This window comes from Emys orbicularis, chromosome 25 (genome assembly GCF_028017835.1).
Source record: "Emys orbicularis isolate rEmyOrb1 chromosome 25, rEmyOrb1.hap1, whole genome shotgun sequence".
NCBI classification, from domain to species: domain Eukaryota; kingdom Metazoa; phylum Chordata; order Testudines; family Emydidae; genus Emys; species Emys orbicularis.
The window spans coordinates 16,140,677-16,157,288 of NC_088707.1; the positions used below are offsets into that span (position 1 = coordinate 16,140,677).

Here is a 16,612-nt window from a genome sequence, read left to right on the forward strand (position 1 = left end):
GAATGGGACTCACTCACATATGTAAAAAGCAGCAGGATTTGACCCTAAAGGCTACATCTACGCTTGGAGCTAGGGGTGTGATTCATAGCTCATGCAGACACTCTTGTGCTAGCTCTTTTCAAGCTAGTATGCCAAAAATAGTAGTGTAGCCGCACTAGCACAGTCAACGGCAAGTGGTGGCCTAGCTTAGCCACCGCCAATACGCGCCTACGGGGTCCAGACAGGTTTGTGCACTGGGCAGCTAGCCTATGCCACTGCTCACCACTGCCTGTGCTACTGCAGCTACACTACTATTTTTAGCCCAATGAGAGTGAATGCGAGTATGTCTACACGAGCTGGGAACACACGCTGAGCTCCAAGTGTAGACAGTCAAAGTCTGAAACGTATTACTTTTTTTTAAAGACAGAAAATAATGCAAAACAATTAAATGCATTTTCCTCAAAGTTTTCCAAGGCAAAAAAATTACTCTGGGACATGGAAAATGGCAGCTCAAAAGGCCATTTTTTTGCAAAAGCAAAAGCAGGGTCTTATAATTGGGCTGGCAATGCTGCTGGAGCTTTTAGCACTACCAATGCTATAATGGCCCCAACTCAAAGAAAAATGCCTTCACCTCTCAACAGGCAAGGGGCCTTTTCTCCACTATCCTCCAACCTGTATAGTCAGTTATGCCAGTGACAGTGAGTGCAAAGTGGGTATAAAACACTGTCACACAAGAACAGGAGTGTTCCACACTCACTTTGCACTGATGCATGGGACAATCCAAGGTCCAGGGCAAAGATCTGAAAGCCGGCTGGTTTTTCAAGTTAAAGCTTAAACTGTGGAAAGGAACGGAGATGGTTTGGAAGGCAAATGCTCCTTGACCTACCTGGAATCACGGTGATTGTTTTCAGTGCGCGGAGGACACGGAACGTTCGTAGAGCTGAGACATTTCCCAAATCCACAAACTCTGTGGTGTAACTGAGGGAGGGGGGAAAGAAGGATTCAGAAGGATTCAGACTTTGATCTGCTGCGGTGACTGGAGGTGAGGGGTGTTTTCACAGCACTCTAGGTCATGGTCACTTTCAGAGACAAAAGCAGTAGAGCTGCCAACCTGCAGCGTTATCACCGAGGGAGCCTACAGGCTGTGTGCTGCTGTGAGTGCCTGAAGAGGACTCATTAGCACTTCACAGCTACTTGCAAAGACTAAGGGGGGAAGGTCTGGAGCTGTGTTGCCTTGCGGTTTTGTCTACACTGGGAAGTTTTACACCAGGTGAGCTATACTGATTGATTCCTGATGATGATGATAGCATCCTTGAGCTCCAGTCTTGGACATGGCCCCACTCCGCTAGGTGCTGTACAAACACAACACAGAGATGCCCCCTGCATTCATTGGAGGTTTTTAAGAGCAGGTTGGACAAACACCTGTCAGGGATGGTCTAGCTAATCCTTAGCCGTGCCTTGAGTGCAGGGGACTGGACTAGATGACCTCTCAAGGTTCCTTCCAGTCCTATGATTCAATGAAATGCCTCATGTCCACATGCTGCACTGGTGCGTCTTACTCTGGTTTCAAGCCAAGGAAGATCAAGTCCCTTATTATATTGGTGCATAAGATGGCTGCTCCACCTTCCCTCAACACCGGACATTCCGGTACTTCTGGGAATGGTGTGACCCTACCCCCGTCCCCGCCGGTGTTAACTCTGCCCTCACTGGCATGGTGATGGGTGCGAGGTCATGCCACATGCGGAGGGGGCACCATCTTTCAGAATGGGCTGCCTCACCTCCACCAGCTGGGGCAGAGCCATCTGATACGGGATAAAACCATGTCCAGTTTTGTCCAAGTACCGGGCCATCCAGTTTAATCCTGGACTAGTGGCCTCCCTACTGTGCACTAGCCTGTGCGGACAAATCCTAGGATGTGGTAGTCACACTGTCATGAGGCCACTGTGGATGATGCCTTTGGGATCTGGGCTAGGGTTGCCAGGTGTCCGGTTTTCCACCGGAACGCCCAGTCGAAAAGGGACCCTGGCGACTCCAGTCAGCACCGCCGACCGGGCCGTTAAAAGTCCGGTCAGCAGTGCTGCAGGTCTAAGGCAGGCTCCCTACCTGCCCTGGCACCGCGCTGTGCCCTGGAAGTGGCCAGCAGGTCCAGCTCCTAGGCGGGGGGCCACGGGGCTCTACATGCAGCCCCCGCCCCGAGCTCCGCGGCCAGTGGGAGCCGGGAAGGGGCAGTGCCTGCAGGCGAGAGCAGCACACGGAGCCTCCTGGCCCCCCGCATCTAGGAGCCGGACCTGCTGGCCTCTTCCGGGGCGAAGCGCAGTGCCAGGGCAGGTAGGTAGCCTGCCTTAGATCTGCAGCACTGCCGACCGGACTTTTAACGGTGAGCCTGCACCCCCAGGTGGAACCCTCACCCCCCCCCCGCACCTCAACCCTCTGCCCCAGCCCTGAACCCCTCATCCCTGGGCCCATCCCAAAGCCCTCACCCCCGCAACCCTCTGCCCAAGCCCAGAGGCCCCTCCCACACCCTGAAACCCTCATCCCCAGCCCCACCCCATAGCCCTCACCTGCTCCTGCACTCCAACCCCCTGCCTCAACCCGCAGTCCCCTCTCACATTCCAAATCCCTCAGCCCCACCCCCCCAGCCTGGAGCCCCCTCCTACACCCCAAACCCCTCATCCCCAGCCCCATCCCAGAGCCAGCACCCCTAACCGAGAGTCTGTACACCTCCCACACCCCAACCCCCTGCCTCCACCCACAGCCTCCTCCCACATTCCGAATCCCTCAGCCCCCCCCCTCCGCCTGGAGCCCCCCAAACCTCTCATCCCCAGCCCAACCCCCAGAGCCCTCACCCGCTCCTGCACTCCAACCCCCTGCCTCAACCCGCAGCCCCCTCCCACATTCTGAATCCCTCAGCCCCACCTCCCAGCCTAGAGCCCCCTCCTACACCCCAAACCCCTCATCCCCAGCCCCACCCCAGATCCCGCACCCCCATCTGGAGCCCTCACCCCCTCCTGAACCCTAATGCCCTGCCCCAGCCCGGAGCCCCCTCCTGCACCCTGAACCCTCATTTTTGGCCCCACCTTGGAGCCCACACCCCCAGTTAGAGCCCTCACCACCTCTCACACCCAAACCCCCTGCCCCAGCCCAGTGAAAGTGAGTGAGGGTGGGAGAGAGTGAGTCACCAAGGGAGGGGGAATATAGTGATCGGAGGGCAGGGACTTGGGGTAGGGGTGGGCTAGGGTATTCGGTTTTGTGCGATTAGAAAGTTGGCAACCCTAATCTGGGAAGGTTGGGAGCCATAGGCACGTTAACTAGGGGTGCGGGGGGTGCTGAAACACCCCAGGTTTTATGTTGGGTCCCGGCTGCTGCCCCGCGCCTGGTGTCCCGGCTGCCGCCTCTCACCCAGGGCTCCACTGCTGGCCCCGTGCCTGGGGTCCCGGCTGCTGCCCCTGACCCCAGCTGTAGCCCCAGCCTTGGTCCCATTACCCCTGTCTGGGTCCCCCCTCCCAGAGACACGGCCCCGCTCCCAGCCCCAGTTCTGTGGGGGGTGAGGGATGAGGAGGGACAGACATGGATGCGGTAAGGGGGCTGGCTTTCAGCACCCCCACTATTAAAAGTGTTCCAGAGCCACTGGTGGGAGCAGGGACGGTCGGACTCTACAGCATCCCCTCTGTGCTGCCACCACTCCATCCCCATGGAGCAGAGAATCCACTGGGTCCTGTGCAGCTAGCAAGGTCTGGTCTGCCCTGGGAAATGCCATCGGGTTTAACAGTGGAGTCAGCATCATGCCTCCTGGGACCAGTGCTGGGGTCAGCACTTAGCCCACAGGAGCTGGTACCACCCATCCTGGTCTGCATGGAGCCAGTCGCTGGTGGCCAGCATCATGTCACCAAACTCAGTGGATCAAAACAGTCTTTCATTGTGATTCCCTTTCCAAGTGAAGAGGAGGCCAGAGGAGCTCAAGCATCTTTCCCCTGCCCCTCCCTGCAGGTTGTCCTACAGGAGAGAGTCTCTCTTTTTTCCCCATCTGTAAAATGGGGAGAAGGAGCCTTCGCCAGAGGGCCCTGCAGGTCTAGAATCCAGGGCTGCTGAGCTACCAGGCAGCCAGCACCTCCAGGCTGTCACCCAGCAGCAGCTCTATCCAGCCTGTGTGCCATGACCCATGACCTGCTGGGGACCACCTTAAGGGTTTGATAGGCAGCAGCCTCATGGCTCCTGTTTGGCTCCCGGCTTTATACAAACCCAAGGGGCATTCCAGCAGGTGTCCAAGAGGGTTCCTGTTCTATGCTCTTAGAACTCTTGGCTTGACCTCGGCTTGTTCTGGACTTTGCCACCTGACTCAGACCCTGAAAAGTGACTTGGATTCTGACCCTCGGTATTGACCCTGGCCCAGAACTGACCAGGAACTCCTCGGCTACTCTCAGCCTCAGGTTTGTCCATGTTTTGGCCCTTGGCCCTGACTGCCCCTGTTGGGATCCTGATGGCCCCTACCCCACGCAGAGGCTGCCAAGCCTGCAAAGTGTTTTCAGATCCTCAGATGAGGGAGCAGCGCCACGGAAATGAGACTGTTGCATGAAGGTGATGGAGGGAGGGAGAGCTCAGTGGTTTGAGCAGTGGCCTGCTAAACCCAGGGTTGTGAGTTCAATCCTTAAGGGGGCCGTTTAGGGATCTGGGGCAAAAATCTGTCTGGGGATTGGTCCTGCTTTGAGCAGGGGGTTGGACTAGATGACCTTCTGAGGTCCCTTCCATCCCTGATAGTCTATGATTCTAACACTTGCTAAACCTTATTAGCCAAACTAATTTGACTCTTCTTGGATGGAAACGCCATCTGAGGGACTGCGAACAAGAAGCAAGGCTGAACCTGACAGATCAAAGCATGGGGAGCTGAGAAGTGGGGTGAGGTAGTCATCAGGGTTAGGACTGGTTGAATTTAATGTCTTCACTGCCAATCTGGAAGAGGGAGTAGCCGGCACATTAACTGGTCCCAGTGGATATTGAAGGGATGTGGTGTGAACACTAGTGAGGACAGAGAAATAATAGGAAGAGATTCACTGCAGAGAGACTAGAAATATGGGTAGGAAGTAGCACAATTTGATTCTTCCTGGGCAAAGTGAGGTAACAAGCCAGGCCTGACTGAGAGGGACAGGCAAGGTGACCTAGGTGGGCCTTGTCTGCTTTGGAGATGTACCCCAATCCTGGCCATAGGGGACCAACAACCAGAGCAAAACCCCAAGTATAGACAAGGAAAGTCACAATATACCCCAGTGAAGTTTAACCCTGCTTGGCACTGGGGTTAGCTCCACCAATGCAATCACAGCTCTCCCTGTCTACATTTGGGGTGTGGCTACTTCAGTGACTGGCCATCAAGTGCAGGAATTGGGGTATATACCCAGTGTAGATGATACCAGCTCCAACATCTCTGGCTATTTTCCAGACATTTGTTTCCAATTCATCCTATACCACCAATGTTACAACTTGGTTAGCTAAGCTTCCTGCCTGTGCCATGTCCCTTACTGAGTATACTTACGCCATAACGATAACACTGAAATCCAGCCAGTTCCATGGGTCGCGTAGGAATGTAAATTGGTCAATGCAAAATCCTCTGGCTACTATCTTTATCATGGACTCGAAGGTGTATATCCCAGTGAAGGTGTATCTGAAAGCAGAAACAGTGACTTATGATAAGTAGACAAGACAAAAAGCAACAGAGGGTCCTGTGGCACCTTTAAGACTAACAGAAGTATTGGGAGCATAAGCTTTCGTGGGTAGACAAGACAAGCAGCTCAAAGGGAAAACTATCCAAGACACTTGCAAAAATGTTATGTGTATGCGGGAAAAATGGGTCCTGAGACCTTCATGGGAAAAGGGTTGGAAAATATGTCTTATCAGTCATTTCCCATGGCTGCTGACAGCAGTTGAGCTCTGCTAGCATTAGCAAAATTGGGAGCCTTAATACAGATGGGCCACTCACTACCAACACTGATTTCAGCACCATGGGCCAGATTTCCAAATGAGCTCAGCATGGTGAGGGCATGCGGGGTCCGGGCCATTAGTGTCACCACTGGGGCTGCTGGGTGTTTTGAAAACTTCAGCCCCTGTTTAGGCACCTAAATGGGAGGCTCTTTGGAAAATCTGGCACTGATAGTGGGTGCTGAGCCATGGTTATCTGACCCCAAATTGTGGGTGCTGAGCCCTCAAAAACCTGCTGCCTGCTCGGAGCCCTGTCTGTCCTGTAGCTGAGGCGCGGTGAGTAGTGGTGGGAGGCTGTTCAGAAATGTGCCCGTGGTTGCAAAGTCTAGAGCAGGACACAAACTTGGGTTCTGAGATCACAAACGTGGTGACAGCTCAGTCCGGGGGTCTCCAAACTACACTTGCCCATTTCCCAAGGCCCCTCCACACCTTTCCCTCAGACCCCTGTCTGATAAGCAGGACAGATTTCTGTAAGGAGCAGCCACGCAGCGAAGGGGGCCACCCTCTCCAGTGCCATCAGGAGGCCAAGCAGCGAATGGAGGAAAGGAACTTACTCCACGTTCTTGGCCCATGGTGGCGGGTCGCTCATTGCCATGAACACACAGTTGGTCAAAATGGTGATCATGATAAACATGCTGAATAATTTACAACCAGGTCAAGGAAAATCTCTCTGGGCTTGTCACAGGCTCCCCTCCTCCCCCGAGTCCTTGCCAAGGCCGGGCACAGCGGTAAGAGCACATGCAGCGTTTCCCTCCACCCCAGCCCTGGAGTGCGGCTCCCAGAAAAGACGCCTGGCGCTTGTTATTCCTTTCAGAACAACGGAGAGATGGAGAAAGTTTACACTATTCCACCAATGCCCCCTTCACTATGGTCACTTCTCTGCCTCCAGCCACACCCACAGCTTGCGCTGAGCCCCAGCCCTTCCTGGCATCCCTCAGCCCTCCTCTCTCGCCCCTCCCCCAACCTCTAGCCACTTTGCAAACAGGATCTTCCCTTTGGTCCCCCGCCTCTCTCCCTAGCAACCTGCCCCCACCTATGTCTCCACTGGCCCAGAACCCTGCATGCCTCTGATTCTCCCCACTTCTGGGTACTGGGCCCTTCACACAGCTGAGATGAGCCCTCCCCACAGGCACTAATGGGCCCCTTAAAGAGATGCTCAGGTTCAGCTACAGCTATTTGACTCGAAGCAGGAATGAATGTGTTGCCTGGGAGGTCAGACTGGGTGATCATGGTGATCCCTTCTGGCCTTAAAAATCTCTGACTCTCCTGGCCAGAGCAGGTGAACACTTCTCTGTTCACATTCTCCTTGCGCTCCCTGCTGCCCTCACTGCCCTGACCTCCCTCGCCCTATCTCCTCCTTCCCGTGACCCTTCAGCTCCTAGTACACGCTGCACCCCCTGGCAGCTGGAGAACTCCCTCCTAGACAGGGCTGGATTTATACCTTGTGTGCCCCTAGGCAGGGTCCCCACACTGCTCCTGGTGGCTGGGCAGCTGCGAGGGCCCCGGTTCCAAGTTCAGAGCTCCAGGGTCCCCTGCCGCCTGCGTCTCGCAGTTCCAGGCCCCCTCCCCCACACTGACCGCGGTGACCAGGAGCTGTGGGGTGGCCCCCTATGGCGGCCAGGAGCTGTGGGGTGGGCTGCTGTGGCGGCCGGGAGCTGTGGGGTGGACCCCAGCGCTCACAGCAGTTCAGAGCTCCAAACCGCCACTTTTAACTTTTAGGCACCCCACTGCCCAGCGCCCCTCTGCCCACAGACCCCCCCCACTGCCAAACACCCCGAAACACACAAACCTCCTCCACTCCCCACTGCCCAGCATCCCCCACAAACTCCCCACTGCCCACCGTCCTCCATTCCCTCACTGCCCAGAGCCCCCCCACAAGCCCCTCCAGAGACCCACTCTCCTGCGTCCTGCCCCCTGGCCACACTCACTGGCCCCACTGGGAGGTGACTGTGTCCACTGGGTTAAGCGAGAAGCGCTCCAGCAGGGCTGTGTGGCGCCGTCTTCCCCTCAGCCGGCCCCGGCCCCTGCCAGGACCCGGGAGTGGCAAAAATTGAATTTTTAGGTGCCCTTAGAATGCCGGCGGCCCTAGGCACGTGCCTACTGTGCCTAATGGGAAATCCAGCCTTGCTCCTAGATCCCCTTCAGTCTGGCTTTTGTCTCCCTGCCCACCCCCCGCACCATCTCTGCTCCCCTTCCTGGCTGGGCCTCATGGCCTGTTCCCCATCCCTCAGTGTCTCTGTGGCTTCTGATGCTCTCGGTCACTCTCTCCTTCCTTGGCCTCTCCTGGTTCTCTTCCAATGCTCCTTTCACATCTCAGGCCTGAGCTCCCCCTAAAGCTTAGGTCTCTCCAGCTATGTCACTCAGGGGTATGAAATGTAGATCCAAGTGCGGACAACACTTGGCCGATGGAAGAATTCTTCCGTCGCCCTAGCTACCACTTCTCAGGGAGGTGGATGAACTACAGTGACAGGCGAACCCCTCCTGTCGGCATAGTGTCTATGCTACAGCGCTACCATGGTATAGGGCAGCATTTCTAGTATAGACATGCCCTTGGTGTCTCCTTCCATTGTTCCTTGTCCTTTCCCTTCTGCCTGTCTGCTGGCGACTCTCTCCCTGTTCCTTCTCCTTGCTTGGGTGACCTAATTCCCCCCGCCCGGTGTCAGCTATCCCTCTGCAGCAGGGATTCCAAATCCACCATTCCACCCAGCCCCTCCTCTTCTGTCCAGTCCTGCATCTGGAACCGACACCTCCTTTTAGATGTTCCACCATCTGCTCACACTCACTCTTTGCAAACCTGAGCTCTGTATTTTCTCTCCTGGCTCCCTCCCACCATCTCCCTTCTCCATCCTCTACATCTTCAGGACCTAGGAGATGGTATTATCTCTGACTCTGACCCCGATGACTCCTGCCACTTCCGCCTCTCTCACATTGCCTCCCCTCACCCTCCACACTGCTAAAATCCCTCTCTGGCTGCTCATCATCTCTTGCCCCGATCACTATAATTCTCTTACCCACATCCTGCCCTTACTGCCCTGGACAATCCAAATAATTGCCTGTGGCTCTGGCCGAATTACTCCCCACTCCCCAGCCCTACCTCACACTCCTGGGACTCTGGCTTCCTGTCTCTTACTCCTCCATCTTCAAAGCTGCAACCCCACCAACAGCTCTATTCTCAGTTTCTCCTGCTCCCCAGCCCCCTGCAACTCTTGAGCACCCCTTGGTCTCTCCTCCCCTTGCTTCTCCCATGGTTTCTGTCTCTCTCACAGTTTTGTTCCCTGGTTCACACCGTCCCATGTTTGGAGCAGTCCCTCTTGTCCCCCAAGCAACCTCTCTCTCTTTCAAAACCCCCCCAAAGCACTCTCCTGGAAAGGCTTCCTGCCCAGGTCTTCACACCAAGAATCTCTCCCCACTCTACTTTAACTGGACTATAGTGACCACGGACATTGGGGGCCTCACCACTGGATGCCCCCCAGGAGCTGACTAGGTGCCTGAAGCTGGGCTACCAAGAAGCCGCCAAGCTTACCTGTTGCCAGCTACCCAGAGGAGCTGCCAAGCCTACCCCTCGCTAGCTACCCGGAGGAACCCATGGTGCTGGAACCCTCTGAGGACACCACCCAGACCCAGGTACCGTATGAGGGGGAGTCTGGAAGTAGCCCGGGGGCAGCCGACCCTAGTCTGGCTGCAGCACTGCCAGAGCCAACGTCAGTGTGTTGCGGCCGGGATCCCCACTGACACAGCAGCGGATCTTCTGCTGCTGCTAGGGCCCCGGGCTGGGACACCAGTGGAGTGGGTGGGCCTGTGTCCCCCCTGCCACCCACCTCGCGGGTGGCAGTCTCCCCCTTCCCCAGGTTGCTCTAAGCCAGGGCCTGGGCTTATATTGAACTATTTGCTCAGTCCCTGCCTGAGGGCCTGAGCTCCTGACTGTTTGTTTGCTGCCCGCTCTGACCCAGGGCCTGGGCTTATCTTGTACTGCTTGCTGGGCCCTGCCAGGGCCGCCCAGAGGATTCAGGGGGTCTGGGGTCTTCGGCGGCGGGGATCCTTCCGCTCCGGGTCTTCGGGGCACTTCGGCGGTGGGTCCCAGAGCGAGTGAAGGACCCGCTGCCGAATTGCCGCCGAAGACCCGGAGTGGAAGAAGCTCCGGGTCTTCGGCAGCGGGTCCTTCACTCGCTCCGGGTGTGTTCGGCAACACTGAAGGACCTGCCACCGAAGACCCACCAAAAACTCTCGTGGGGGCCCCTGTGGGGCCCGGGGCCTGGAGCAAATTGCCCCACTTGCTCCCCCCTCTGGGCGGCCCTGCGCCCTGTCTGAAGGTCTGGGCCATACACTGGGTATTCCCCAACCCAGCAAAGAGGGTGTAGCGAGGCGGTGTAGTGCCCAACCACCCTGCCGGGGGTCGAGTCCCCTACACTCCCCCACTGCAATTTGAGACCATTGCTTCTTGTTCTGTCATCTGCCACCACTGAGAACAGCCTAGCTCCATTCTCTTTGGAACCCCCTTCAGGTAGTTGAAGGCTGCTATCAAATCCCCCTTCACTCTTCTCTTCTGCAGACTAAATAACCCCAGTTCCCTCAGCCTCTCCTCGTAAGTCATGTGCCCCAGCCCCCTAATCAAGTGATCCATCCCTGTCGCCCATTCCCAGCTTCTGGCAAACAGAGGCTAAGGACACCATCCCTGCCCATCCTGGCTAATAGCCATTGATGGACCTATCATCCAGGAACTTATCTAGTTCTTTTTTGAACCCTGTTATAGTCTTGGCCTTCACAACATCCTCTGGCAAGGAGTTCCACAGGCTGACTGTGCGTTGTGTGAAGAAATTCTTCCTTTTGTTTGTGTTAAACCTGCTGCCTATTCATTTCATTTGGTGACCTCTAGTTCTTGTGTTATGAGAAGGAGTAAATAACACTTCCTTATCTACTTTCTCTACACCAGTCATGATTTTATAGACCTCTAAAAGGATTAAGAGCAACTTAGGGAGGCTGGCGAGGTAGTTGGCCCAGGTGTGGCTGGCTTAATCAGGCCACAGCTGGCCTGGATAAAAGGGCTGTGGGGCCAGTAGACAGGAGTCCCATTCAAGCCCTGGAGTGGGAGGGCTAGCTGCCTGGGCGCAAGGTACCTGAAGTGGAGCAGTGCTGGGGAAGGGCAAAGGGAGCTGGGAAGATCCAGCCTGGTAAACCCCCAGACTGCAGGCCTTGTTAAAGGCCCAAGGCAGGTACTGGGGCTAAAGAGGTGTAGCCTGGGGGTAGGCAGAGGCAGCTGGTCCAACCCCCTTGCCAATGATGAGTGGCCATTACAGACTGCAGTTTGCCCCAGGGAGCGGGGGCTAGATGATGACTGGCAGTAGCCACTGAGGCAAGGTGGGCTTAGAGGGTTGGGGGTTCCCCTGGGAGGGGAGACCCAGAGTGTGGGGTACTGCTGGGGCAGAACCCAGAGGTAAAGGGGCACCGGGGTCCAGGAGGGACATGGGGCCTGAGGCAGGCGAGTCACCAGCCAGCAGAGGGAGCTCTGGAGCTGGAGTTGAGCTAATTCCCAAGACGACCAGCAGGAGGCGCCTCACCGGTGAGTCTCGCCGTGCTACAGACTAGTCCCAGTACAGACCCCTGGGGGACACCACTATTTACCTCTCTCTATTCTGAAAACTGACCATGTTTTTGTTTCCTATCTTTTAACCAGTTACTAATCCATGAGAGGACCTTCCCTCTTATCCCATGACAGCTTACTTTGCTTAAGAGCCTTTGGTGAGGGACCTTGTCAAAGGCTTTCTGAAAATCTAAGTACACTATATCTACTGGATCCCCCTTTCCCACATGATTGTTGACCCCCTCAAAGAATTTTAGTAGATTGGTGAGGCATGATTTCCCTTGACAAAAACCATGTTGACTTTTCCCCAACAAATTACGTTCATCTATGTGTCTGACAATTTTGTTCTTTACTATAGTTTCAACCAGTTTGCCTGGTACTGAAGTCTAGGCTTACCGGCCTGTAATTGCCAGGATCGAGGCAATCCTGGATGGAGCCTTTTTTTAAAAAATGGTGTCACATTAGCTACTCTCCAGTCATCTGGTACAGGAGCTGATTTAAGTGATAGGTTTCATACCACAGTTAGTAGTTCTGCAATTTCATATCTGAATTCCTTCAGAACTCTTGGGTGAATCGCATCTGGGCCTGGTGACTTACTACTGTTTAATTTATGAAAGGATATGAATGTATAAGCACTTTGATGGCACCTCTCCTGAGGGGATTGAAGGGTCCCAGCATGTATAGGGCCGGGGTTGTGCTGAACCGGAAGATTGCTTTTCCTTTGTTTAGGACGATGAATGTCTGAAAAACAAAGAGAGAAGGAAGCTTCATTATTCCCTTCTCACAACACACACACAAGCCAATCAAACAAAGACATAAGGGTACCCCAAGCAGAGCTTTTATGTCCAAAACTAAATCAGCAGCTCCATGAATCTCACTATGGACTATGCTATTGCGAATACATTTCACTGGATGGTGCTCAGATCCTAGGTGATAGGCAGAAGGATAAAACCTTAAGATAGAATGCTAGATGTTGGTGGATATCTGAATGATGGGCGTATAGCTTTAGCTTCAACTAATTATTAGCATGGATGCTAGTGGTGTCATCTATAGGTCATGTAAAATCAAGTTTCCACAATAGCTTCATGTTTTAGGATGTTCATAATTTCTGAGATCTCCAGAGATGAAATTTTCCATACTTGGTCTCTTTTCAAACGAGAATATTGGCTCGTGCTAATGATAATCAATGGTAATGACTATTGCTTAATCAGGGCTATATTAGCATAATTTAGCTGGTATTGAGTGGTTCAAATGTCAAACTGCTTCTACCGTGAAAAATGTCTTTACATAAAAAGTATTGAGGAGGTTTCCACGTCTATTATGTCTCAATGACGCCAGTTCAAATGTGCTATTTACATATTAAAAGTTGTTGTTTTTTCTAGCTGCCAGCCTTGCAAACTCAACCTGGGATCTGAGAGTCAAACTGGGTTCTTCAGGGGCCACTCTAGCTTTAGGCAAACTAAGCAGTTGCCCAGGGTGGCAGATTTCTGGAAGAAATGATTTTTTGAGCGGCGTTGTGAGCAGCGTTTGAGCAGCGTGCTCCTGGCCACAACACTCGCTCAAATCAGTCAGCCTCACCTCAGTCCCTGGAAAAATCATGGAACAGGTCCTCAAGGAATCAATTATGAAACACTTAGAGGAGAGGAAAGTGATCAGGAACAGTCAGCATGGATTCACCAAAGGGAAGTCGTGCCTGACTAACCTAATTGCCTTCTATGATGAGATAACTGGCTCTGTGGATGAGGGGAAAGCAGTGGATGTGTTATTCCTTGACTTTAGCAAAGCTTTTGACACAGTCTCCCACAGTATTCTTGCCGCCAAGTTAAAGAAATATGGGCTGGATGAATGGACTGTAAGGTGGATAGAAAGCTGGCTAGATCGTCGGGCTCAACGGGTAGTGATCGATGGCTCCATGTCTAGTTGGCAGCCGGTTTCAAGCGGAGTGCCCCAAGGGTCGGTCCTGGGGCCGGTTTTGTTTAATATCTTTATTAATGATCTGGAGGATGGTGTGGACTGCACTCTCAGCAAGTTTGCAGATGACACTAAACTAGGAGGCGTGGTAGATACACTAGAGGGTAGGGATCGGATACAGAGGGACCTAGACAAATTAGAGGATTGGGCCAAAAAAAACCTGATGAGGTTCAACAAGGATAAGTGCAGAGTCCTGCACTTAGGACGGAAGAATCCCATGCACTGCTACAGACTAGGGACCGAATGGCTAGGTAGCAGTTCTGCAGAAAAGGACCTAGGGGTCACAGTGGACGAGAAGCTGGATATGAGTCAACAGTGTGCTCTTGTTGCCAAGAAGGCTAACGGCATTTTGGGCTGTATAAGTAGGGGCATTGCCAGCAGATCGAGGAACGTGATCGTTCCCCTTTATTCGACATTGGTGAGGCCTCATCTGGAATACTGTGTCCAATTTTGGGCCCCACACTACAAGAAGGATGTGGAAAAATTGGAAAGAGTCCAGCGGAGGGCAACAAAAATGATTAGGGGTCTGGAGCACATGACTTATGAGGAGAGGCTGAGGGAACTGGGATTGTTTAGTCTCCAGAAGAGAAGAATGAGGGGGGATTTGATAGCAGCCTTCAACTACCTGAAGGGAGGTTCCAAAGAGGATGGAGTTCGGCTGTTCTCAGTGGTGGCAGATGACAGAACAAGGAGCAATGGTCTCAAGTTGCAGTGGGGGAGGTCCAGGTTGGATATTAGGAAACACTATTTCACTAGGAGGGTGGTGAAGCACTGGAATGCGTTACCTAGGGAGGTGGTGGAGTCTCCTTCCTTGGAGGTTTTTAAGGCCCGGCTTGACAAAGCCCTGGCTGGGATGATTTAGTTGGGAATTGGTCCTGCTTTGAGCAGGGGGTTGGACTAGATGACCTCTTGAGGTCCCTTCCAACCCTGATATTCTATGATTCTATGATTCTATGAAATTTGGCCCAGATGCTCCTCTGTAATGGCGGAGGGAAGGTTTAGGGGCCAAGGGCAGCACCTGTGTGTCCCCCCCCCACCTTCTTCAGGTTCTCAAAAGTGGGGGGGGGGCAGTGGCCCTTGGTGCCCCCCGTCTCCAGTGCCTACGAAGAGGGGGGGGCACACTGAAGTTTTGCCTAGGAGATTGTCTTGAGCGACAAAGAATCCTGTGGCACCTTATAGACTAACAGAAGTCTTCACTACTTCTGTTAGTCTATAAGATGCCGCAGGACTCTTTGTCGCTTTTTACAGATCCAGACTAACACGGCTACCCTGAGATTGTCTTGAGTGATCTCTGGGGTTCCTTCCATCTTTCTCATCACCCCCAGTAATAAAGAATGTGTGCATCAAATTCCTCCGTCAGTGACATCTGTGCACCTTGTTAGCCTCCCGGGCATCTATTTCCCATGAAGGACAATATAATAGCACGTCAGTTTTCCTACAACTTCAGATGCAGGTGGGTAGCGCCTTACTGTGCTGGAGGCTACTCAGTGTGTGCCAGGCAAGGAGAGCCCATGAAAATCATTCACAGAGCTGGTCAAATATCAGAAAAAACTAGTCATAGATTTTAAGGCCAGACGGGACCATTATGACCCTCTAGTCTGACCTCCTGCTGGACACAGGCCAGAGAACCCCGCCCAGTAATTTTTCAGCAAGCCCATAACTTCAGTCTGAGCTATTCTGGAAGTCTGGCATGTAAATAGGGAAGTTAATGGAAGATGACACCAGCAGTGGTAGAATCTGGAGTGGCAACAGCAGAATAAGGGGTAAAGTCATAGCCTCAGGAGCCTGCTCCAGGTCTCAGGTCTTCACTGTTAATTTTTGGTGGAGCAGGACATTGTGTGGAGGTGAAGAGCAGGAGTTGGTTACTGGGAGAGCCATTAGGATCCTGCTGAGCATTAGGAGCAGAGGTGGATTAAGGTCTCCTGGGGCCCTGGACCAGAGCAAGTGGGTGGGCCCCGGTGCTGGAACCGTTGCCCTGCCCCACCCCTTCCGCCTGCGGCACCACCCCTGTTCCTCCCCTTCCACTGGTGGCCCTGCCTACAGCCCCACCCCTTTCTGCCCCTTCCCCCATGGCCCTGGCCCTGTTCCACCCATGGCCCCATCCCATTCTGCCACTTTCCCCACAGCCCTATCCCCACTCTACCTCCTTCCCCTGTGGCCCCACCCCCGTTTCACCCACAGTCTCTCCTCATTCTGCCCCCCTCGCAGCCCCACCCCCCATTCACTCCTTTCTGCCCCCCTGCACTGCGGTCCTGAGACTGGAGAAGCTCTGTCCCCTCGCCAGGGCCCCGAGGCTACAGCGGGGAGTGAGAGCTCCTCCAGTCCCGGGGCCACAGCTGGGGTCCGGGTGCTGGGGCTTCCCCTGCCTACCCTGTGGCTTCCCCTGCACACCCCGTGGCTTCTGCCAGGGCTCTGGGCTTCCGCCGTCCCATGGCGGATTTCTGCTGGGGTGCCCATTTTTTGGGGCCCCTGGGCATGGACCCCGTGGACCCATTGGATAATCCACCACTGGACAGGAGGGCCTGTGATGCTGACAGGCCAGGTGCCAGCTCTTGCCAAAGCTTTAGGCCTCAGCTGAACACTGACAAATTCATTGCTGGAAACCAGTCTGTTTCCCCTGTGTGTTAGGGCTTGTCTACACTGGCACTTTCCAGCGCTGCAACTTTCTCACTCAGGGGTGTGAAAAAAAACCCCTGAGCGCAGCAAGTTTCAGCGCTGGAAAGTGCCAGTGTATACAGTGCAGCAGCGCTGGCAGCTACGCCTCCATGGAGGTGGTTCTTTTAGAGCGCTGGGAGAGCTCTCTCCCAGCGCTCTGCCGCAACTACACAAGCCACGTTAAAGTGCTGCATCGGCGGCGCTTTAACATTGCCAGTGTAGACTAGCCCTTAGTATGGTTGAGATGGGTATTGTTGGATTTATAACCATGTGTTTAGTGTTTAGACTTTCTGAAATGCTTGTAAGCTGCTGCATGCGTTAGTCTCACTTATAATTTCTTTATCACATGCTCAGGGCCGGCTCTAGGCACCAGCAAACCAAGGCAGTTGCGCTCCTGGAGGTTTTTTTTTTTTTTTTGCTTGGGGTGGCAACAAACCTAGAGCCGGCCCTGCACATGCTATA

General features: G+C 54.0%; 1 protein-coding gene across 1 annotated transcript in view; it reads right to left on the minus strand.

The window, feature by feature from the left end:
* SCN4A (sodium voltage-gated channel alpha subunit 4) overlaps nucleotides 1-16,612 on the minus strand; it is a 109,723-nt gene that overhangs the window by 82,872 nt on the left and 10,239 nt on the right. The window contains exons 2-5 of the mRNA XM_065422505.1: nucleotides 12,147-12,265; nucleotides 6,501-6,590; nucleotides 5,504-5,632; nucleotides 866-957 (exon numbers count right to left, since the gene is read on the minus strand). Of these exons, the coding sequence (XP_065278577.1) occupies nucleotides 866-957; nucleotides 5,504-5,632; nucleotides 6,501-6,590; nucleotides 12,147-12,265 (430 nt within the window). The remainder of the gene's footprint in view (nucleotides 1-865; nucleotides 958-5,503; nucleotides 5,633-6,500; nucleotides 6,591-12,146; nucleotides 12,266-16,612) is intronic.